The 24,047-nt window shown below is 36.1% G+C and overlaps 2 protein-coding genes across 3 annotated transcripts in view; one reads left to right on the plus strand and one right to left on the minus strand.

Moving 5' to 3' along the window:
* Positions 1-22,294, plus strand: part of Cap-D2 (CAP-D2 condensin subunit) — a 23,234-nt gene extending 940 nt beyond the window's left edge. Inside the window, exons 3-21 of the mRNA XM_028183632.2 lie at positions 202-374; positions 796-968; positions 1,269-1,410; positions 1,635-1,730; positions 2,501-2,668; positions 3,411-3,572; positions 4,312-4,449; positions 5,091-5,456; positions 6,044-6,373; positions 6,801-7,001; positions 8,390-8,932; positions 9,567-9,746; positions 10,694-10,899; positions 16,875-17,045; positions 17,814-18,086; positions 18,724-18,988; positions 19,525-19,713; positions 20,472-20,571; positions 22,157-22,294. Of these exons, the coding sequence (XP_028039433.2) occupies positions 202-374; positions 796-968; positions 1,269-1,410; positions 1,635-1,730; positions 2,501-2,668; positions 3,411-3,572; positions 4,312-4,449; positions 5,091-5,456; positions 6,044-6,373; positions 6,801-7,001; positions 8,390-8,932; positions 9,567-9,746; positions 10,694-10,899; positions 16,875-17,045; positions 17,814-18,086; positions 18,724-18,988; positions 19,525-19,713; positions 20,472-20,571; positions 22,157-22,233 (3,953 nt within the window). The 3' untranslated portion in view covers positions 22,234-22,294. The remainder of the gene's footprint in view (positions 1-201; positions 375-795; positions 969-1,268; positions 1,411-1,634; positions 1,731-2,500; positions 2,669-3,410; positions 3,573-4,311; positions 4,450-5,090; positions 5,457-6,043; positions 6,374-6,800; positions 7,002-8,389; positions 8,933-9,566; positions 9,747-10,693; positions 10,900-16,874; positions 17,046-17,813; positions 18,087-18,723; positions 18,989-19,524; positions 19,714-20,471; positions 20,572-22,156) is intronic.
* Positions 17,917-24,047, minus strand: part of ebo (exportin ellipsoid body open) — a 43,546-nt gene continuing 37,415 nt past the window's right edge. The window contains exon 22 of one of the 2 annotated variants that reach the window (XM_089729476.1): positions 17,917-18,058. The gene's annotated coding sequence lies outside the window, so the exon portion shown is untranslated. Of the gene's footprint in view, positions 18,059-21,360; positions 21,380-24,047 lie in introns of those variants that run through there. The other variant, XM_089729478.1, reaches the window with a different exon arrangement.

A 24,047-nucleotide genomic window follows, 5' to 3' on the forward strand; every position in this document is an offset into this window, starting at 1 on the left:
CAAAGTCTCCATTGTTCCAGTACAATGGCTGTCCCACCCTTTTAGTACCGAAACACATTACTGTTTCACAGCAGAAATGAGGAAGGTGGTGGTACCTGCCCATGCAAGCTCATAAGATACCCTACTACCACTACAGTTAATATATCATAAGATAGGTATGAAATATGATATGAATTACCTATTCCAAGATTGGGTTTTCAGGCTTTGATCACATAATAAGGGCTGCTAAGAATTTATGCAGTCATTTAGAATTAATACTCCAGGAACAAGAATTGGATGTTGATGTGAGGGTTAAAAATCTAAATATTACTAAAATGATAATGTACCTCTTCACCCAAATAATGAAAACAAAAGACACCAAATTGGCTGCTGATGTGAGTATAATTCCCGCATTATCATTTTTTATTTGTAAAAATAAACTTTTTTTACTTTTTTCTTTGTGTTATCGCAATGTTTGGCCAGCCTAAAGAAAGTTATATTTTCGATATAAAACATTATGAGTTCATCTTCGTGTGCTGAAGTGAGTAATAGCATTCATGTGGTTTGTTTTTGGCTCTGGTATCCTAGACATCAAGAGGCAGAGATCACCAAGACCCATTAATTTGGGTCTTGGTGACCTCTGCCTCTTGCATTTTCTAACATTTCTATTCTAGCTATTCTGTAGCATTTTCTATTTTCATATAAGCTAGATTTATGGGATTTTGATTGCTTTGAGAAATTTTTACAAGTAACAAACGGAAGTGCTGTTTGGTTTAAATCTCAAATGTATACATATAATATTTTCTCATGTCACAGAATTCCACTAAGCTAACATTAGGCAAGAAAGGTAAGAAGGCAACAGAAGAAGAAGAATTATGTGGTTGGACAGAATCTGACAAGCAAGCGGCAATGCTCACTCTGTACTTGGTTACACAACAACCATTATCAAGATTGTGGGACCCTCCATTGGCTGAAGACAATTTTGTTTCGTTAGTATCACCCAAATCTATAGAATAAAATTGTAAATACAAGTTTATGCACTTATCCCTATAATCACATTAACCAATCACAATATGCTCATATTAATCTATTATTTATGTAGACATACATATACTAACACTTGGTGATTGCTTTATTCCAATTGGTTCTGAAAATCAATAATTTAATCTTTTGTTTATGCTAATTGTCAAAGTGAAAAAATTCAAGATTTATAAATGCTATTTCATTTATTCAATAAAAGAGCTTTTGTAGAAAAAATACAATGAAAATATGAAATTAAATACTTTTAGAATGATAGCAGATCCTTGCTACAAAGCACTAGAAGAACAAATGATCAAAAACAAAGCTATAAGAGACACTGTGTTCCAAGTTCTAGGAGTCCTTATAAAGAAATATAACCATGGGACATCATGTCTCATTAAACTCGTCCAGGTATGTATATGGTAAACCTTTTATTCTTACAAAACAATAAGATGCCACTTGGCTATTTCGGTCGCAAAGCAACCACATGGACTAGTTTGATAAGTTGATTATTGAAATATGTAATCAATTGATTTTTTTACTCAGTCATGAACTTGACTACATATTCTAAGTAATAAACAAAAAAAATGTTTTTTAAATGAAACAGTAAAAAGATAAATAAAAATTTATTTCAGATACTTCAAATGGTTGAGCATGCTGTGTCACCAATATGTGCTGGAGTAGTACAGTTGACAAAAGAATTTGGACTTGGTACTTTTGGGCCACAAATGGTAATAGAAAATATATTATTTCAGAATAAATCTTATCATCTTTTAAAATATGTTGCTGTAACTTTTGTATATTTTGACTAGAATTCTTTTTTACATAAGGTTACTTAGTAAAAATTATTCGAAGACTTGTAAACTGATATAATCTGAATAATAATAAAAACAAGCAATAAATACGGCTGATCAACTAAAATGAGAAGCAAGGAACTGCAACAAGGAACAACCTTTTTTATGTTATCAATTTCTGCTAGACAAACACAATATGTTTAAGAATATGATTATCAATGTTTAACTGTGCTACAAAAATCTAACACGAACGATTGCATTGTGCTAATTAGACGAGATACCTCTCCCAGTCACCACTAATAACTTTAAAAACGTTAATGACTGTGTATTAGGATCATTATTTTGGATCCTTCCGATCCATTCTTGATGTTTTTAGGCATTTTAAGCACCGATTACCGTTCTCAGCGAATGCGACAAAGGCTTCGGCGTGTAGCTTAACCCACAGACATGCAACTCACTTAATATCTTGCTGTATAAAGTGGTAAAATAAAGTAATAATAGTAAATAACTAAACTAAACACTAATAGACTTAGTAAATTAATATTTTGTGGAGCTGCAACAGAACTCTATGCCAATCACAAACCTACGCTATCCTTAAGAAACAACACGATACAGACAATTACGGAGGTAAAAGTTACACCGACTTGGTGCTACTTAACTGCTCCCAGGAATTTAATGACATTGCCTTTTGAACTATACTACAATAGGTTCGTGAAATAGCAGAAGCTCTAGCGTCAACTGAGGAAGAAACAACAGGCACAGAGCAGAGTGCAGCTAGGAACTGTGGGGCTTTCTTATTGGAACTCACCAAAGAATTACCTAAAGAGATGGCCAATGCAATTGCGACATTACAACCATATTTGGAGAGTGATGAGGTAAGATATTAGTCAGTACTTAAACAACTTACAGATCTGACAAGGTTATTTTAAGATATCAACTATTCCTAACGTTTCTAGAGCGTTTGATGAGGCCTTAGTATAGTTATGGCCTTTATTGTTGGTATAACTGATGTTCTTGATCGATACAAATTATGTGAGCTGTCGGCTGGTCTGCCTTCGATGCTAATAATTAAATATTGCATTACTACATCTTAACTTACCCATGTACATACATTTATATCAGCACATTATTATTGAGGTTGGCGAATTGATATACCTCTTCTTGAAACTAACTTATTATCATGAAAATTGTGCTTGATCGTGTCAATTAAATTAATCACTAATAGACAATCGTAACAGAATAGCAGTAACAAAACAATTTAAAAAATACATCAGGATGTACAAACGCGGTACAACAAGGGGGTCGCGTTTCCGATCAGGTGGTTGATTCTGCGAAGCACGGCTCTTGCTAGGGTTCGTGTTAGCAACAACGTCGTCAGGTTTGAGCCCCGCGAGGTCACCTACTAGTTCGGTGAATCTAGAATAACCCCTCGAAGTTACTAGAATAGGTAGAAAACAAAATGCAATCTCATCATCATCATAATCATCTCAGCCTGTCCACTGTCCACTGCTGAACATAGACCTCTCCAAGTGATCTCCAGTGCGGCCGGTCCAATGCTATCTATTGTCCATCAAAGCCAAGGATATGTAAAAATAAACTATTAATTTTGGTTGACAGTCATACACGCTCCGTATCAGCGTGCTCGGGATGATGTGCGAGGTGCTGAGCGTGGAGTTGCGCGGCGAGGGCTTGTCAGACGCGCAGCGCATACAGCGCGACGACTTCCTCGACGATTTGTATGAGCACATACACGATCTATCCGCTTATGTACGCCATAAGGTTAGTTTTTTTTTTACACGCCACGTTAACTGGTCCCATGCTAAGTTCGTAAAGAACTTGTGTTACAGGTACTAGATAACGGAAATAAATGTAAGATTTTTATTATACACGTACATATATTTAATATACATCCATAACCCTGGAAAAGACATTTTATATTTATCATACAAATATCTTCTCTTGGCGGGATTCGAACCCGCGACCCCCTTGTGTAGTGACCATATCACTTACCACTACACCAGACGGCCGTCAAGTTAGAACCAAAACTAAGCTTTTGGAAAAGTCCTCCAAAGAAGTCATGGCTATGTCTTTGATATTACCTACTAAAAAAATCACATCCACATATTATTTGTAGCCTACAGTTACAGACAGTTTGCATTAAAAATAAAATCAATCAAACGATTATAATACATGAAGAACAAGAAGTCAGTTTGTTGTTAAAAGGAGAACAAAAGAAAAAAAAACCCTATAATTATAGTTTAGTTTTAGTTTACTATAAGTATAGTTTCCCGAGCGCTATGATATGTCCTTCTTCAAACGAGGTCTTGTGGAGAGTATTAAGCGGTATACAGCGGCTTGGTTCTGCCCTTGGCATTGCTGAAGTCCATGGGCGCCGGTAACCACTCACCATCAGGTGGGCCGTATGCTCGTCTGCCTACAAGGGCAATAAAAAATAAGTTATACCGAGTAAGTGTAAATGACAATATATAAGCATTTGGTAATAAGTAATCTTCATAAGGTGCTCCAATTCTGGTGTCGTTTGCAACGGGAGAACTGTGTCCCCGTAAACCGACAACGTACCGTACTCGAACGCGCCATTGGACGACTCAAGGACAAGGCGGCCTTAGTGCGTAAAGCTGCCATACAATTATTGAAGGTGAGTTAAACATATTGTTCAAAATACATTGACTGGTGTTAGGGCAAAAAAGGGATGTTCTTTTTTTATTTTTCTTATTGCTTTGACGAGGATGGACCAGCTCACAGCCTACCTGGTGTTAAGTAGTTACTGGAGTCCATAGACATCTACAACGTAAATGCGCCACCCACCTTGAGATAAATTCTAAAGTCTCAAATATAGTTACAACGGCTGCCCCACCCTTCAAACCGAAACGCATTACTGCTTCACGGCAGAAATAGGCAGGGCGGTGTTACCTACCTGCGCGGACTCACAAGAGGTCCTACCACCAGTAAGTATTTGAACCTACAGAGGTGAGTGCCAACACCCTGCCTCGTTCTGCCGCGAAGCCGTAATGTGTTTCGGTTTTAAGGTTGAAACAGTTGTTGCACTATAGAACTGAGACTTGGAACTCATGTCTCTAGGTGGGTGATGGAAATTACATTGTTGATGTATATGGGCTCCAGTAACCGTTTAATACCAGGTAGGCCGTGAGTTTGCGTTAACATCTAATAATAAAAAACAAGTTACACATTTAAAACAATTTTACCACATAATATGTAGTAAAAATTCAATCAAAAGGTGATTATTATTATTATATGAGGTGATAATCGTATTCACAGATATTCTTGGAATGCAACCCGTTTTCTGCACAGTTAAAATTGGATATTTTGGAAGAGCAACTTCAAACAGAACAGAAAATCCTCGACGATCTCCAAAAGAAACTGAATCCGGGCCCCGACCCGGAACTTGTCAAGAAATGGACGGAAATCGAAGACGACGTGACGAAGGCTATTAAAAAAAACATAGACGTACTAACACAAGACGAACCGGACCTCTCACAAGCATCCTTAGATAATTTATATGAAGCAATTCGTAAACACTTGCGCGAGAAGAATTATTTTAAAGCGTATCTTATTGTAAAGCATACGGAGAGACAATATCCGGACGCGAAACTGCTTAGGTGCGATATGGAGAAATGTGATCAGGTGAGTCATTGTAACAGACGAAGAGGTTAGGCCACAGAGTATGGAAAAAAATGTTGGATGATAAATGAAGGAAAATATTAGAAAGAAATTTAATTTTTTTCAATAAAAAAGTGGGTAGTCAATAAAGTTAAGACTTCGATCGCTTGGGTCATGGTAGATGGATCGCGTTGTGATGCCTAGGGACACAAATAACGTCAATACGTCTAGATGAACAGCGAGCGTCTGTGCACCTAAATTAATATAAAAAATAACCAAAGAATATATTAGTAGTAATTATGGCAGTTACTACACAGTTATATTAGTACTCAGAAAAAGCTGCTACACATTTCCCGATGTCGAGTTTTCTACGTCCTACATCTACGGACTCGTGTTGACCGACACGCACAAAACCAAAATTATTTAGTTACTTAAAATATAAACCTTTAATATCTAACAGAAATTGTGAAGGATTGACGGTGACCGGTTGCATATTAGTTATCATAAAAAAAAATTAATTTAATTTTAATACATCGAAGACGTCCAATCAAGGAGATTTAGATAAAAATATTTCAGGAAGACATTATCTAATTGTTATTTAAATTTTACAGATTAATTACTTCGTAGCTCTGCTCGGCAATATATTCGTTATACCCGATGTAAGGACGTCCGGCACGCTCACACAACAATGTGACAACGAATTAGCGTTACACAAACGATTAGAAGAGAAAGAGAGTATAGTCGCGTTTCTACAAGAGTCCGTACACTTCAGTCGGATGGTTTCAGAAGCTGTGCCCATGATAAACTCTTTGTTGATGTCAAAACAAGCGGGTGATGTGAATGAAGCGATCGACTTCTTCACTACAGCTCATCATTTCAATATAGAATCGGCCAAAATGGGCGTGGCCAACATGCTGATGCTTGTGTGGTCACCCGATCAGGTACGTTCGGGAACTATGCAAATTTATACAACACATATCGTCTTCTCGCATTAAAACTGTGTAATCTTAAAACTTACTAATTTTACAGGAGAGTGTTTTAAAGGTTTAATATGTAATATTTTTAATATTAATCTTAATTGCAACATTTCTTTTTAATTTTTTACCAGTTGCAAGATAAAATTGTGTATTAATTTTGTTAATAGTAGTCAAAACATAGGTAAACTAAAAAAAATAAAAATAAAACTAAATTACGCTCTTTTGACAGTATTGATGAGAAAAATACTGGTGATACCAAATGTTTACGCATATTAACTCAATTTCGAATATTTTTGGAAATTGTACACTTTTAATGCGAAAAGGCGATATATAGAAAGCATGTTTCAGCCAAGAAATTTTAAATACATACTAAAATAATTCCAATTTCCAGGACAAACGTGAAGCCGTCGAACGAGCTTATAGAGAAATGTATTTAGAATGTGATAATAAAGCAGAACGCGCCCGGGCGTTCGTCATAGCTAAGAACTTGACGTCTCTGATGCTGCACATCGACTGTGGGAGTGCACTGGCCCTGGAACACCTCGTCGATAAGTGGGTCGAGAAGGGGGACATCAATCCGGCTATCATACAGGTGCCAAACTAAGCTTAAGTCGTTATTGAAGATGTTTAATAAATAATTCAATTGAAATGAAATATAATTTTTACTGGTGGTAGGACCTCTTGTGAGTCCGCGCGGGTAGGTGCCGCCACCCTGCCTACTTCTGCCGTGAAGCAGTAATGCGTTTCGGTTTGAAGGGCAGGGCAGCCGTTGTAACTGTACTGGGACCTTAGAACTTCTATGTGAAGGTGGGTGGCGCATTTACGTTGTAGATGTCTGTGGGCTCCAGTAACCACTTACCAGGTGGGCTGTGAGCTCGTCCACCCATCTAAGAAAAAAAAATTTTTTTACTTTAACGTCACCATACATAAACATTTATTGAGCTTTAAATTTTTTTTTTTTTTTACTTTTTTTTTTTTTTTATTTATTTGTATTAATTTATTAACAAAAAGTCAAATCAAAATAATTTAACATAACTCATTGAGCTTTAAATTATGTTTTTATGTTATGTGTTAAACAAACTAAGGTGGCTTATCATTTCAGTATTTTTTTCCATTGATTGTGCTCTAAAACAATGATTTAAAATACGCACTAGAATCGCTCCGGAAAAGGACGTCAAACGTCCTGTTATGGTCCCCAAAGGTGCAAATAATCTAAATAAAAATTGCATCTCTTATAAAAAGCAATGTAAAGAGGAAAAAAATGAAATGTGGTGTCGTGGGACACCAGGTAGGAACGAAGTTCCTTCGGCTAATGTAGAATCGACACAATTTGCAAAAAAAAAAACGTGCTCAATTTTATGTAGGTTTTCTTGATTTTTCTCTTAAATTTTGATGATTAGTTTTTATTTAAGTATAGGAAAGTATTTAGGAAATTCAGTATTTTAGGAAATAATAAATTACGTAAAATAGAAAGAGAATGGATGAGAGAACGAAAAGAAAGAGGGAGAAAGAGAAAGGTATTATACACTACTCGCTTGTGTATGCGACTGTCGCGCCTGCGCACGTCTCATTTAACGGTTTTATTCCACGCACTTTTTTCCACGGATTTTTTCTTACGGTTTTACTATCACATTTTTTTCAGTTCGGTCGCGCAGCAAAATCCCTATCCCCTCCAAGCCTGCCGTAAGGAACTTCGTTCCAAAAAAAATATTAACATCGTCAACAGCCTCTTAATTCAATACCGCTATACACTGCGAAATATATATTATAACAAAAAACTAAACCAAAAAGTACCAGACATGGTTTTTTGTTCAATACATATAAATACTGAGATATGTAAGATTCGAAATCAAAATCATTTATTTCAACTTGGATGTTATATAACAACATACTCTGTAGTAATTAATCTCTACTAAATATTATGGTTGTCTTCACTATACAACATAACTACTAATATATTTATTGTTACTGAACGCACAGGTACTGTGGGAGATGTTCCTAAAAAAAATTGACGGAACCACCGACACGGACAGCTACGCCGCAATATCTCTACTCGTAATGATCGCCAAAGCAAAACCCTCCGTGACTTTAGCCAACTTAGAAGTCATACAAGCTCACGGACTGACCGGCGATTATAACACAAGGAAACTGAGCGCCCAATTACTTCTGCCGTTGGTCAAGAAAAGTCAAAGATACCCCGCAGACCATTCAATATTCACAAGCTTATTCGATAGTTTGATGGAAGCTTTCAGCAAATTAAATGACTTCGCATCGTTCGCTTCAAACGTCATAGATGCTGTATACGCTATATGTGACATGCCCGAAATTATTTGCTCTAAAATATTAGCAGAAATGTACAGGCGCATTGAAGAAATGATGGTTAAGAATTGCGACAATGAGGAGGAGGCAGCGTACCCCACGGAGTTGTTGACGCGTTTCGTGTTTACATTGGGCCATGTAGCACTCCAGCAACTCATTTACTTGGACATCAGTGTATACAGTGAACTCAGGAGAAGAAACCAGGTGAGTCATTGAAATAATCTTTTTTATTCCGTATTCTGAGACTAAATAATCGGATCGGAGAAGATCGCCTTAATATTTATTTGCCTATTGACTGACTATTGCCGCATTTTAAAAAACATGCGTGCATTTCGGCTGTGATAAAATACATTCATACATTCAATAACTTCATATATATTTAATAAATTCATATATTCTATTTCATTCTCTCGCAGGCTAAATCCTATGGTTGCACATATTTGACTCTTTTTAGTGTCGCCATTCGATTATAATTTCCGTTTCATTGAGTTTCAAATCACAACAATACTAAAGAAATTTTCAATTCAAAAACAATATCGTTTTGATGAATTTACGTTTTGTCAAAATTTGTATTTATACTAGTATATAAATCTGCAGCGGTTTTTACGGTTGTTCCGTTATAACTACTGAACCGTGTATCTGATTGACTTGAAACTTGGTATCCATGTAAATAGAAAATACATGTACGTAATGGATAGGCTAATATTTACATGAGTGTTGGACTCCCTAATGATAATGACAATAAATAATAATGTTAATTAGCCCATTTAAAATGCCCGGCTAGTATGAGTACGGCTAGTAGTAGATAAATCTAAAAAATATTTGTCTGAACATTTAGGTTCGAGAAGAACGCAAAGCTGAAGAGAAACGAAAGAAAAAAGCGGGAACGTTCGCGACTCCGGCTCGACGCGGCCGGGTCGATGACCTCCGTCGACAAACACTCATGAACGTCAGTAACGCCTCGGCCTCCTCGCGGGCGCAGCGGTCCGCCAGCGTCGCATCCAACAAGGGAACCTCGGTAAGCTTCCGTCGCTGTCACCAAGAAACATCTGCAGCCGTACCTATATTAATCTTAACACCACAATAGATATGTGTCGTTCGTTCAATTTTAGAGATTCAGATCAGTACTGACCTGTTGACAAAATGATTCGGTTCGTACGACCCGTTCAGTCGAACGAACGACTAAGCGAGACGGGCGCGGGGCGAGACGCGGCAACCCGAAATGACCCGAATGACCGTCGTACTCGTATGGTTCTTGTCTTCTGATTCGTAGGTTTTGTGTTAAACGAGTCGATTTAGTGAACGACTCATATTTTTTGAAGTGACCCTATCGTTCGCGCGGAATTTGAAATCCGGGTCGTTTGACTCGTTCGTTCGCGAACGACACATCTACACCACAAACATTGGCCAAATTGTTCACTTAACTTTTTAAACCCTGGACGCCAAGAGCAATTTAAAAAATATGTACATGTAAAATTCACACACGGTAGAAATGTAAAATTCCGAAGTATTAATTCTCATACATGAGGCTAATTCACTTATATGTATATCTTATTTTACTATATCGAGGGGTGAAAGGATATTAGGTTTAAGAAACCTTTTTTCTTGCAAGTTTAAAATTTGTAAAAAATATCATAAGAAAAAAAATTCTTCAACTATTTGAATGGAGTAAACTTAATTGAAATTTAATTAAAAACATCAAATTGTTGATACTGATACCAAATAAAACGGACCTTTTACAAAGATAAATATCGCTTAAACCAAATCGCCTTTCATTCTTCATATGCTTACAGCGATACTTCCTTTTATCAAATTTCAGATCACAATGTCGCTAAAGACTTTTCGACATCGACATTTATTTAAAAAATCCGAACTTAAAAGTCGTCGCAAAGTTATCTGTGTCATGTCATGTCTAAAATACTTTTATGGCGGCACAATACAAATGCAACATATCTGCTTGCGCAGACGAACACGACCATGACGGAGGAGGAGGCGGGGCTGGAAGGCGCGGCGGCGGACGATGCGGACGCGGAGTACGTGCGCGGCGTGTGCGAGCGTGACGTCACGGCGGGCGACGCGGCGCTGGCGCGGTACCGGCCGCTGCTGGCCGCGCTGCTCGGCGCCGCCGCTCCGCCCGCGCTGCACGCCGCCGCCGCGCTCGCACTCACTAGGTCCTACAGCGTGTCTACTCCTATAGTAGAATTATTTTGTCCGTACAGTTTGGGTCATAAAAAATCAGAGCAGTGAAGCGAGTATTTCGCTATCTCTTCCACTCACGAGCCTTATGGACGGGCATAGTGATGCGCATTATTGTTGTCGATAAGCGTTATCGATAGTGTATTTAGCTTTGTAATTTTGTGGGTTAGTGATAAAAATGAAAGAAAAAATCACTAATCGAACACTTACACCACATATCGCCGCAGCAAGTTAACGAGAACGGCAGAAATTAACACTTTGTAACTTTTCGGGATCTTATTCTTATTTCAGTGAAAATTTTTAACACAATGTTGATAACAACACGTGCAAACATTATTTTGAGTAAATTCTGCCGTTTTGATACAAAATAAAGGAGTAGCCATTGTGTCACTAAAGAAATTCAGAAAACGAATGCATAAAAACACATTTCTCTTCGACATATGTATTACAGTTTGCAGGTAAGTACAAATGACTCATAACATAACAATGTCTCACCACCCTTCGTATACAACCCGCAGCCGTGTACCTGCCTTCGATGACTCATTTGTTATTATCGATAATGGCGTTGCGCCCGCGCAACATTCTCACCGCCCTAGCCGGGCTATGTTTTATGACCCAAACTGCACGGACAAAATAATTCTACTATAGTTTCCAATGAAAGTCTTAGTAGATTAATATTTTGTGAATCGTCCGACATTGTTGATTGTTGTTGTTGATATATATAATGGTAATTACGGTGTTTAAATAAGAAAAGACGAAATTGCGTTTCTTCTAAACAACAAGAAACAACATTTAATGCCCTTTCTTCAATAATTCTTTAACACACATTTCACAACGTCCATTAACCGAAAAATTATTTAAGCAACTATCAATTGTCATATGACAGATTGACATTCAATCATTCATTACATCTCCCCCGCTGAAAAGACAATTGTAAGAGGCAGTGAATGGTTTTACAATTGTTTATCATATCAGATAGACACTGGAGACAACTTTGTTATATGGTAGAGGTTTGATTCTGCTTTTTTGTGTCCGGTGTCAACTTCATAGATCGATTCTGAAATCTTCTTTAGTATTTTGTATGGCCCTGTTCTCAATTCATCCATTTTCTTCCTGTTTAGTTTATTTCCATTCTCCACATAAACACTATCTCCTTCTTCCAATTTATACTCTTCTCTGTACTGGTCAAATATATTTTTATTATAATTGTGAGATTTTATTGTGTTTTCTAAGGCTAATTTTCGATCTCTTCTCAAATCTTCTGTTGTACAACTTGTTTTCAAATGTAGTGGTAGAATACTCACATTTTCACCCTCTAGAAGGTACCTGGGAGCAAACTTTGTAACTGTGTGTTCTGTTTCATTATATTTTTCTACGCATTCTTGTGCAATTGTTGTCCAAGATGTCTTCTTATCGCTTTCGTTTATTTTACATCTTATCTTATTTGTTAGTGTTTGATTTAATCTTTCGTTAAGCCCATTCGAAAAAGGCGCATCAACAGCTGTGAAAACTATTTTGATATTATTATTCTTTAGAAATTCTTTAAATTCTTTTGAATTTATGCCAGGGTATTGGTCTGATAATACCATATTAACGTCATAATTTTTTGTTACCTTTTGCATTAGCTTAATGAAATCATTGGAGCCTTGAGTTTTTGATGTACAAATATAGGCATACCGTGTGAAATGATCCACTAGAAGATGCAAATACCTTTTGGTTGATCGGGATCCTCCAAAGCCCCCAATAGTATCGATGGATACAATTTCAAACGGGTGTGTGGCTGGTCCCAAATGTGACATTAAACCATATTTCGACTTCCTCCTGGACTTGTTTTTAATGCAGGTTTCACACGCATCACACATTTTATTAATGTTTGCTGTAATATTTTTGGCTGAAAAGAATGGTGTTATTTTATTTGTCATCTGGGTTCTTCCAATGTGACAGTATGTGTCATGGACTTTTTTTATTAGAGCTTTGCTAAGTTTTTCTGACAGTATAATCTTATTTCTTCTTTTATTTTTCTTGTAATAAACTTCATTCTCTAATATGTGCTTATTCTTTTCTTTTTGTAGGTCTGGATTTGTTAGCTGGTCATTCTTTATTTCTTGTAGATCGATTAAATTTACGACCTTTAAAAAATCGTCGTTATTATCATTTGCTTCTAAGACTGGATTTCGGCTTAAGCAGTCCGCTTCTTGATTTGATTTTCCTGGGTTGTATTTAATTTCAAAATTATATTGTGATAGATAATATGTTAAATCACCTAGTTCCTCATCAGTTCGAGCTTTAATGTTCATATTTTCCAGGGATTTATGATCTGTGTATACCATAAATTCTTTTCCCATAAGCCAATGTTGCCAGTATTTGACTGCTTCTTTTATCGCCAGACATTCTAAGTATATTGCCTTCTTCTTTTTCTGTGCTTCTGTTAATTTCTTCGAAAAATAAGCAACCGGTTTACTCACGCCGTTTTCATCGTCTTGTTTCAACACTGCTCCGACTCCTTTGATACTAGCATCTGTGTAAATTCTTATCGGTGAATCTGGGTCAAATATTTTTAGGATTGGTTCTGAACAAAGCAATGCTCTAATTTTATCAAATGCTTCCTGGCATTCTGCCGTCCATACAAATTTCACATCTTTCCTTAATAAGTTATGTAATGGATCGAGGATAATTGCACTATGTGGTACAAACTTATGATGAAAATTTACTTTTCCCAAAAACTGCCGTATATTTTTCCTTGTTTCTGGAATTGGGAAGCTTTTGACAGCAGTTAAATAATCTTTCAGAGGTCTAACTGAATTGTCTTCTATTATATGACCCAAGTATTTAGCATGGTGACTTGCAAATGTACATTTTGAAAACTTCAGTCTAAACCCTTCCTTTTGTATTGCTTCCAGTAGTCTCGATATGTGTTGTATATGTTCCTCAAAAGTTTTAGAAAAAATTAAGATGTCGTCAATAAAGTTTACTGCAAAGTTAGATAGTCTGTGTTTTCTTATAATATTGCTCAATATTCTTTGGAAAATCGCTGGTGCAGTCTTTAACCCAAATGGGAGACAAGTCCATTGAAAATGTCCTTCTTGTGTCACAAAAGCAGTCTTATGTCTATCTTGAATTTTCAATGGGATCGACCAAAATGCTGAGTTTATGTCTAATGTAGAATAATACTTACAGTTTACTGTTTTGGTCATTAAGTCCTCTATAAGTGGGAAAGGTTGTGATTGTGGAACTACTATTTTGTTTAAATCTCTGAAATCTATGCATAATCTTGTTTTTTTATCATCTTCTTTCTTATATGCTAGAGTTACAGGAGCAGCAAACGGGCTGTAAGATTCCTCTATCAAATTTTTTTGTAGTAGCTTCGATATTTGACTTTCAATTTCTGTTCTGTCTTCAATTGTGCATCTGTACGGACGCTTATAGCAGTATTTATCTACCATCAAGTCTATATGGGCTTCATAATCCTGCACAGAGCCAACATCATATTTGTCCTTAGCAAAAACAGATTTGTATTTATCTACTAACTTCTCAATTTTTGATTGCTGATATAAATCTAGATGATTTACAGACATTTGAAATTCATCAATGTTTACATGTTCATTGAAATTAATTTCACACAATTTGTTGGTATTTATAGTAGTACCCTTTTTTACTATCTCAGAGTATAGTTCCATCTCTATCTTCTCTTTCTCTTCTATTCTCTCTTTAAATGTTTGTTCTTTATTTTTGTCACCTAGTACATCAGGAATTCCGACATTTGTTACATTATTCTCATTAGAACAATGTTCATTTGAGATTATTCTTTTCTTTTCGGGATATTGTATGATGTTAAGTTCTTCATTTTGTATTAATTTGAATTTTTTTATACAATCCAAACCAATTAAGAAGTCATAGTTAAAATTTTCATTATCCACCACAAAAATATCCATATTTCTTTCAATATTGTAGATTTTTATTTTTAGCGTTACCATACCTTTCGTTTTTTTCTCACCATTAATAGTTTTTAAGTTTACAACTTGCATATCATTTGTCTTCTGTTTCTCTTGTATTTTCAATAATCTTGCATTAATTAAAGAAACATTAGATCCAGAGTCATAGATTCCAGAAACCTTCAAAGTGTCATTTATTTGTAAACTTATTTTTATTAATGGTGGTATTTCTAGTTTTTTGGGTTTTTCTCATTCAGTTCTATTTCCAATTCTGAATTATTTACTGTTTTTACCACAGCTTTTTTATTTTTTTCTTTGAACCAACAGCTGTCCTCTGGGTGGAACCGTTTCCCTTTTTTCTCATTTAAACAGATTGGGCATGGTTTCTTTTCGTCAATCTTTTTCCCTTTATTATCTAAATTATATGAGCTGTTCCTTTTTTCATATTTATTTTTCATCACCAGATGTTCCAATTTTCTTATCTCATTGTAAAGGTCTTCCGTTCTTTGTAATGTTTCTTTGTCAATCTTGTCCGCCACATAATTGGGTAAACCAAATGCTATGAGATCAATAATTGTTCCGGTATCCACTGTCTTTCTGACTTCCAACAATAATTTCTCCTTCTTTAAAGCATACTCAAGTAAGGATCCCGATTGATATTTAAAGGCAAGAGCATATCTAGTGGAGGACCATCCTTTGTTCGCAAATGTCTCACAAAAAAATTTCTCCCATTTGCTCCATTCTGATTGTGCTGTAAGCTTCATCAGCATACAACTGTACCAATCTACACTAGCATTTTGTAAGAAGTTCTTCAAAATTTCAATTTTTTGTTTATCCTCGTTTATTTGAAAACGTTCACATTCTTTATTAAAATCTTTGATCCACTGTAATGCATTTGAATTACGGCCGTTGAATTTTTCTATAATAAAATCCTTTGCAATTTTCTCTAAATTTTGTTTTTCTGGTTTCTGCTGTTTTTGTTCTTGTAGTTTTTCTAACAGTTTTTCAAGCATGTGATTAGAATCACTAGATGTCGATTCATAACTAACAGGTTGTTCTGAAATCTCTTCCAAATAACAATCATTGAATTGCAAATTTTGTTCTTCATCCAAATATGTTTTTGAAATTTCCTCCGTCACAGTTATCCATATTTTCCTCGTTTGATGCCTTTTTACTAAAGAGTTTTTTACTCTGATGTAGTTAGGAGTAGTTGTGATCACCTTATGAAGATTTACGGGTTGATATTCGACTGGAATTCCAAAAACTTGTCCACTTGGTGTAGCAATGGAAGTTATGCATATGACGTTTGTTTTTCCATCCGCCATTGATTTCATTGTAAAATCAAATCTTAATTTCTCCATTTTCTCAATATATTAGCAAAAATGTTGTTTTATAATGGTAATTACGGTGTTTAAATAAGAAAAGACGAAATTGCGTTTCTTCTAAACAACAAGAAACAACATTTAATGCCCTTTCTTCAATAATTCTTTAACACACATTTCACAACGTCCATTAACCGAAAAATTATTTAAGCAACTATCAATTGTCATATGACAGATTGACATTCAATCATTCATTACATATATATAAAAATGAATTGCTGTTCATTAGTCTCGCTAAAACTCGGGAACGGCTGGACCAATTTGGCTAATTTTGGTCTTGAATTGTTTGTGGAAGTCCAGAGAAGGTTTAAAAGGTAGATAAATATGAAAATGCTCGGAATTAAATAAAAATAACAATTTTGTTTTTTTTTTGATTCCCCCCCCATCGGACGGATTTCTTTTGTTTGTTTTAAGTTTATTTTATACAAAAGTTAAGGTCTTTTATTTATCGGTTAAGGCACTACGAAGTATACCGGGTCAGCTAGTAATTGATATATATATATGGTCTTAAAGTACAATATAAATTATATTAAACTGACATATTTTTTAATATTTTTAATTATCTTGTATGGAGCACACTTGTCACTGTCCATATGGCCAATGGCAACGTCAAGTAAATAAGAATATAATTTACAGGTTCATGTTAGTCTCGAGTTCAGTGTGCGAAGATGGACTGCAACTAATGATAACGTTACTCAAAAGATCGAAAAACGTATCTTTGAGAACCAATTTGACAATTGCTTTCGCCGACCTCACTTTGAGATTTCCGAATCTTACGCAGCCGTGGACGCATCACATTTATCACATGTAAGTAAGAAACGATTTTATGGCGAATTACATTTCGATAATAATTTATGTTTTTAAATATTACGTATGAAACTTTCTGACTCAAGGGCGCCATAGTTAGGGGCTCTAACTATTGCGCCTTTGAGTCAGAAAGTTGTTGCTTGGCCAAAGGTTCGCTCGCCACATCAGGCAAATATTCATGTGACGAACAGATTTGTTTGCTCCTAGTCTGATTTTTTTATGTATATCATACATGTATATATTTAAACACAACAACATGGGAAACCTATGTGTGATTGTAATGACTGTTTTTTTTATCGCTTAGATGGGTTGACGAGCTCTCAGTCCACCTGGTGTTAGGTGATTACTGGAGCCCATAGACATATACGACGCAAATGCGCCACCCACCTTGAGATATAAGTTCTAAGGTCTCAAGTATAGTTACAACGGCTGCCCCACCTTTCAAGCCGAAACGCATTACAGCTTCACGGCAGGAATAAGCAGGGCGGTGGTACCTACCCGTGCGGACTCACAAGAGGTCCTCCCACCAGTAAAAACCAGCTTATATTTACGACACACGAAAACCGAAGAAAATACGAGTGTAAATGAGGCCATCAGCGTAAAAGTGTCCTAGTTACCATAGTTAGTATGGAGGCATTTAGGTTTGAATTTTCATGAATTTTAATTTCAGTAGGCAAAAAAACAATACGCGCAAAAATAATGTTTACAAAGCTATGTCTTCTATGGTACCACCAGTTTTCTCGCTGATTATTTATTTATTATGTTCAGTCTAAGCGACGAGGAGCTAGAAGTCCGTCAGTGTGCAGTGAAGATGCTGTCGTTTCTGGTCCTGCACGAGATGGTCCGCGTGAAGGGACAGATAGCAGACATGGCGCTGTGCTGCGCGGACGCGGACGCTAAAGTGGCGAGTATGACGCGCCTCTTCTTCAAACAGCTGTCACAAAAGGGAAACGCCTTATACAACGTCATGCCCGATATTATATCAAGACTGAGCGATCCGGATTTGAATGTACCTGAAGAGCAATATAGAATTATTATGAAGTTAGTATTTTAGCTTTTCAAAAAATAATTAATACGCTTTTTTTTAAGAATAATGCGAAAAAATGCCGAAAAAACAATAAAATGTTATTTTTCTATTTTTTGTTTATAATATGAAAATACAAAACATAGATCCAAATTAAAAACCAAAAGAAGAAGAACAGAAAAGTCCCTTCCTTCCTGTGGCACATTGTAATGGAAATTTAACTCAAGAAGGGTAGGCGTCAAATACGTGGTCGGTCGTAAACCTAATGTCAAACCTTTACTCATAATTATAAGCGACTAGCTGACCCGGCAGACTTCTTAGTGCCTCAATCGATAAATAAAAGACCTAAGCTGTCCCAACCCACAATTCAGAAAGCGTTATGAAAATATTGCGAGTTAAATGCCTGGGTTTGCGGATACTATGTAATTAATTAACCAAAAATGCCACAACTCGGTCAAATCTCGCAGACTTTCGAGAGAAGTTAAAAATTGAGTTATCATTTAATTAAACCAGCATTAAACATTAATCGAGAAGCACATCTTGTGTTGCCATTGTTGTTGTCATCGTGAATTTGGTCCTTATAACGTGGTACATACACATTACGAAAAATTTAATTTCGTCTAGGCTGTGTTATCATTACATTTATGTTTGCAGATATATAACTTCACTAATCCAAAAAGACAGACAAATGGAGGCACTAGTAGAGAAATTATGCCAAAGATTCAAATTGTCTACAGAAGAAAGACAGTGGCGAGACTTAGCTTATTGTCTCTCTCTATTTACATACAACGAAAGGTCACTAAGGAAACTCATTGAAAATCTCGACTGTTACAAAGATAAATTATATTGTCAAGGAGTGATGGAGTCTTTCAACACTATCATGAATAACGCTTCCAAAATGGCGAAGAACGACATTAAGGTGATTAATAAAAAACACCTTTACTTCATATATTTCGAATCTATACTTCTATACTAATATTATAAAGAGGAAAGATTTGTTTGTTTGTTTGTATTGAATAGGTTCCGAAACTACTGAACCGATTTGAAAAATTCTTTCACTATTTTTAAGCTACACTATTCCCGAGTGCCATAGGCTATAATAATCTTTTTTGAGAAAAATTAGGGATCCTTACTAAAACTCCAATAATGTAACCCAAGGTGTAAAAAAATTACCTAAAATTTTATTTACATCGCGTGCCCTGCGAAAACCATTGATGATAGAATAAAATAACTTATAATAATAAATACGACTTTGTAGAACACATTATTACTTACAAAAAGTGTCGCGACAGCATATGTCTATTATAGTTATGCCGCAATAAGTGTTCTTTTATTTAAAAAAATAAAACAACATCAAATATCGTTGAAATTTTTGTTAAAGACCCGAGCGGAGCCGGAGCGGGCCGCTAGTAGTAAATAAATAAATAAATAATTTCGTTTCAATATACCGCCTAGGCTTTGGTAACCGAACTGGGAGACAAAATAGAAGAAGGCTTTGCGGTGCGCGCAGAGGAAGGTAACTGTGAAGGAACCACTGAAGGCAGTGGCGACACTGACAAGAAGGCGACGGGTCCGCGCGCCACTCCCAGACGGCGGGCTGCGCCCCGGCGGAACCGCAGGAGGTCTTCATCCAGTGCAGATGAGGTACTTTTATATTATTATTTTTTTCTTCCTACCTACGCTGGATAGCCTTGGGAGGCTATTTTCAGCTTCGCCTTGACGTGTAGGTTAGCTCACGGGGCTCAAACCGTAGTGTTACTAACACTGGCCCTAGCAAGAGCAGTGCTTCGCAGAATCTACCACCGAGAAGATCCGGCGAGAAACTCAGTGGGCTGTGTCTATGGATTTATTTACTCGTCGAGCCCTTCGTCACAAGTGATGGGTTCGGCGAAGACGGTAACTGTTGCTTGAGGTACCTAAAAGCAACATTAATGGATCGGGAAGATCCGTAATGTCGTGTTTAGGGCGACGTCGACTGTTTACCATTCGGTCCACAGGATCGGGTATTTATTCATTGTGTTATTACAATATCTGACCATTTCTTTCGAAATTTTGATATAACCAAAAATTGTTGCCTCATTGTTTGAATCATAGCGCCCTTGGGAAATTCATTAAATTCTCATGTACGTTTTCTGTTTTCGTATTATCAGAACTAATTTAACGCTATGAATCACTTAATTTTAAAGAAATAATTAAATTTCAATGGCACTTCTTAAAGCAATTTCACATTGCAGTACTGATTCAGGCTTCCTTATAAAAAAAATAACAATTATTGCCGCGTCATTATTAAACTATTTCATTAGGTATCATTTATTGAATTATGTAGGTAGTAATCGGGACTACAAAAATTTTTTTACGTGATTTGTTGAAAACATTCAAAGGCTCGTGTTTTTATTTTGTAGAATGAACCTCCCAACAACGTCGAAACCCCAGTGTCGACTAGAAAATCTAATCGGAAAGCAGCAAATAAACAAAAAATTGTAAATGATTCAGAAGATTCAGGTTAGTCATTAATTATTTATGCTTATTTACTATCGTTCTAATTTTTTATGAACAATAAAACAAACAATAACTAGAAAACTAAGGCTCGTAATATCAATAGTATTTTAAACTAAAATCGAAGGCTTAAACAGTTACTGAAGATCAACTCGTAATTTCAATCATAGTTAAACTCTCACCTTAGGAGTTTAAATAATCTCAAAGTTTACACGGTAATTTTTTTCCTACCTAAGCTGATAGCCTTAGAAGGCTATGCCAGCGTCGCCGAATGAGTAGCTGAGCTCACAGGGCTCTAACCTAACACTAGCCCCAGCAAGAGCAGTGCTTCGCAGAATTTTGGCATTGCTGAAGTCCATGGGCGACGGTAACCACTCACCATTAGGTGGGCCGTGCGCTCGTCTGCCTACAACGGCAATAAAAAGAAAAATCTACCACCGGATCGGAAACACGATCCACTGAGAAGATCCGGCGAGAAACTCAGTGGGCTCTGTCTGTGGGTTAATTTATGCGTCGAACCCGTCGCTGGCGACGAAGAGTTCGAAGTGAACGATGACCGGTGCTTGAGGTACCTACCTAAAAGCTCCGATACTAGATCGCGAAGATCCGCAATGACGTGCTTAGTGCGACGTCGACTGCTTAATATTCGGTCCGCAGGATCGGGTATGTAGTTACCGGCGGCCACGACAAGAGGGATTACGTGTCGTGCCGCTTTCTCGAAATAGCGCACTGATGCCGACTAAAGATGAAGTCCAGCTACATATCATCATGGAGATCCACGTTTCTCACGAACCACGATGCTCCGACAGCTATCCTGCAAAAACGGGATTGAACGATTTGAAGGGGTGTTAAGTTAGAAACGGTCATAAGAGAGCGATTAAACCATGAGATAGGGCTTAAAGTGTTCTTTTCAAAATGGCCGATCGAAATCAACAGCTGTTATATTGTGTCCAAATCAGTAAATAGAGAGATTTTTAAACTTATGTCCATAATTACATTTTGCAAGACTGAGTAAATAAAACAAACAAAAACTGTTGAATTCTTTCACTAGTTAAGACTAAGTTTGCTCATTTGATCAAGTTTTTTGTATTTCCCAATATATTGCCATATTGCCTCACTAAAATTACTAACACTTCGGTTTCTGATTTAGAAAAAATTAGAGCGAGAAGTTTCCCTTCAACATGCAATGATCTTTTTTCTTTCAAAAAACAATTCTGGCAAATACAGTAAAGTACTTTCAGTGTGCGACTTAATAAAACGTTAAAGAAAAGGAAGAAAGGCTTAATGTTGCCACACGTCAAAACATCGTTACAGTTTTTGACTGTGTTTATTTTCTTGAAAATCAATGTTATGAAAGAAGTTTAATCTGAATTTGTACTAAATTTAGATAAATCTTTGGTTTAAACCATGATTGGGACTATTAAACCATGATGAACCATCACGGGCTTAAGACTACAAACACCCAGACAGAGTGTTCTAAGACACTGCCTTTTAAAAATTCAATTTATTATTAAAAGTCCATCACAAGTGTCCTTTTTTCAATATTTTTTTTTAAATGTCCAAGACTACAATGTTTTCTTTTAAATTGCAGATGACGATGACTTTCAGGATAAAGAGGAAGTGTTTAAAAAACCAGTGAGAAAAGCAACGCGACGAAGAAAGTTATAAGTTAATTTTTTATTACTTTATTTTGTGTTGTATAATTTTCATTAAAATGAATAATAAGAAATAAGAGAATTGTTTTTTTTTAAATTAAGTTAATAATAAGTTTTCGTTAACATTGGCGATATAATTATCCATGTATTAATACGTGAAGCAAAAACCTTGTATCCCTTCTGACTGAATCTGACAATTTGAGAGTGACGTAAAGAAGAAAGGGAAGGGCGGAAAAGTTGTAAAAAAAAAAACGTCATCTCGACATTCTCGAACCTGGCTGAATTTTTTTTAATTTGTAGGAAATATTTCAATGATAACGAAAAATATATAATCTGACCATTTCTACAAGCCGAAAGTAACAAAAATTCGTCGATAAAGCTGAATGCGTGCAGCTGCGTAATGCCTATATTCCCCTATCCGCGTTTTATTGGGCATGTTTTTTAAATTATTTTCTTCCAAATACAAGGATTTTACTTAAAAAACACAAAAAAATATTTGCTTGTTATTTCCTGAGCTTTTCAATAAATTATGTTCAATGATTTAAAAAAATTTTTTTTTTTTTTCAGATTAAGCGAATCCCTCTAGATAATCGTCAGATTATGAGACAGCACGTCTAGGACATAACAATGGACCATATATATCTTAATCTGACGCGCTCGAGTACTTCAAAATGGATAATTTTTTTTGCACATTATAATAATGGCCACGAGTTTGCGTCACATCGAAATCGTCAGATTATTGAATACAACCCCTTAGAAAATCTGACGCGCTCGATTAAATTTTTTTTTTTTTCATTTTCAAACCTTACGTACGACCACCCCCACCATGAAAAAGATCAGATTAACATACATACATTATTAAAAATACGTAGGACATTGATGCTATCAATATCTGACGCGCTCGATTATGTACATGCAACAGTATTTTTTTACATTTTTATTTTTATTTTTTTTTATTGCCCTTGTAGGCAGACGAGCATACGGCCCACCTGATGGTGAGTGGTTACCGTCGCCCATGGACTTCAGCAATGCCAGGGGCAGAGCCAAGCCGCTGCCTACCGCTAAAACATTTTTGAAAATTTATAGCCGCTCCCCCCACCAATGAAAACGTATATATTATATAACATTTTTTTCTTCTTATCATCTAAGCTTTGCATCCCAATAGGTATCTATGGGTGCGTTTCACTAAGCGCCCACAACGATCAAAATACTCCTTTAGTCGTTCCACATAACGACCGCGGTCGTTGTGGTTGCGGCGAAAACGTCACTTATGACGTCATGACTTACGCTCACGCGAAGCCCACGATGACCCTTCTCAAGAGGTGGGTCGATGTGAGCGTTTTGAGAAACTGGGCGCAATTTTTAAAACTAAAAGCAGCAAACATGGCGACAACAACAATATCGTTCTATTGTGCCGAACGAGATACTGTTGTGGATCTCAAACTTTCTCCTGCAGATGCTGAACGGGCGTTAACAGGTAAATATTATTGTTAAATGAAGCTTATTAAGCATAATTGCAGTTTATAATTTATCGCAATTTATATATTTTCATTATTTGTCAATAACATAACCTAAGTTGATGAATCAACAACTTTAATTATTAAATAAAAATATATTTGTCAAAAGAAACTTATTTTGATTTCAGATACAGTTTTTGCTACAAAATTACTAACAAAAGCCTTCAATCAACAATCAGGACCATCGACATCGACTAATGTTGATAACGACCTTTCTTTATCTAATGATGCTTTTAACATTAATTCTAGCAATGAAGAATGTCGGACGAACTAGTACTTTGTGAAGAATTATTTCGACGCACCAACAAAT

Source organism: Bombyx mandarina, chromosome 08 (assembly GCF_030267445.1).
Source record: "Bombyx mandarina strain Sakado chromosome 08, ASM3026744v2".
Classification (NCBI taxonomy): Eukaryota; Metazoa; Arthropoda; class Insecta; order Lepidoptera; family Bombycidae; genus Bombyx; species Bombyx mandarina.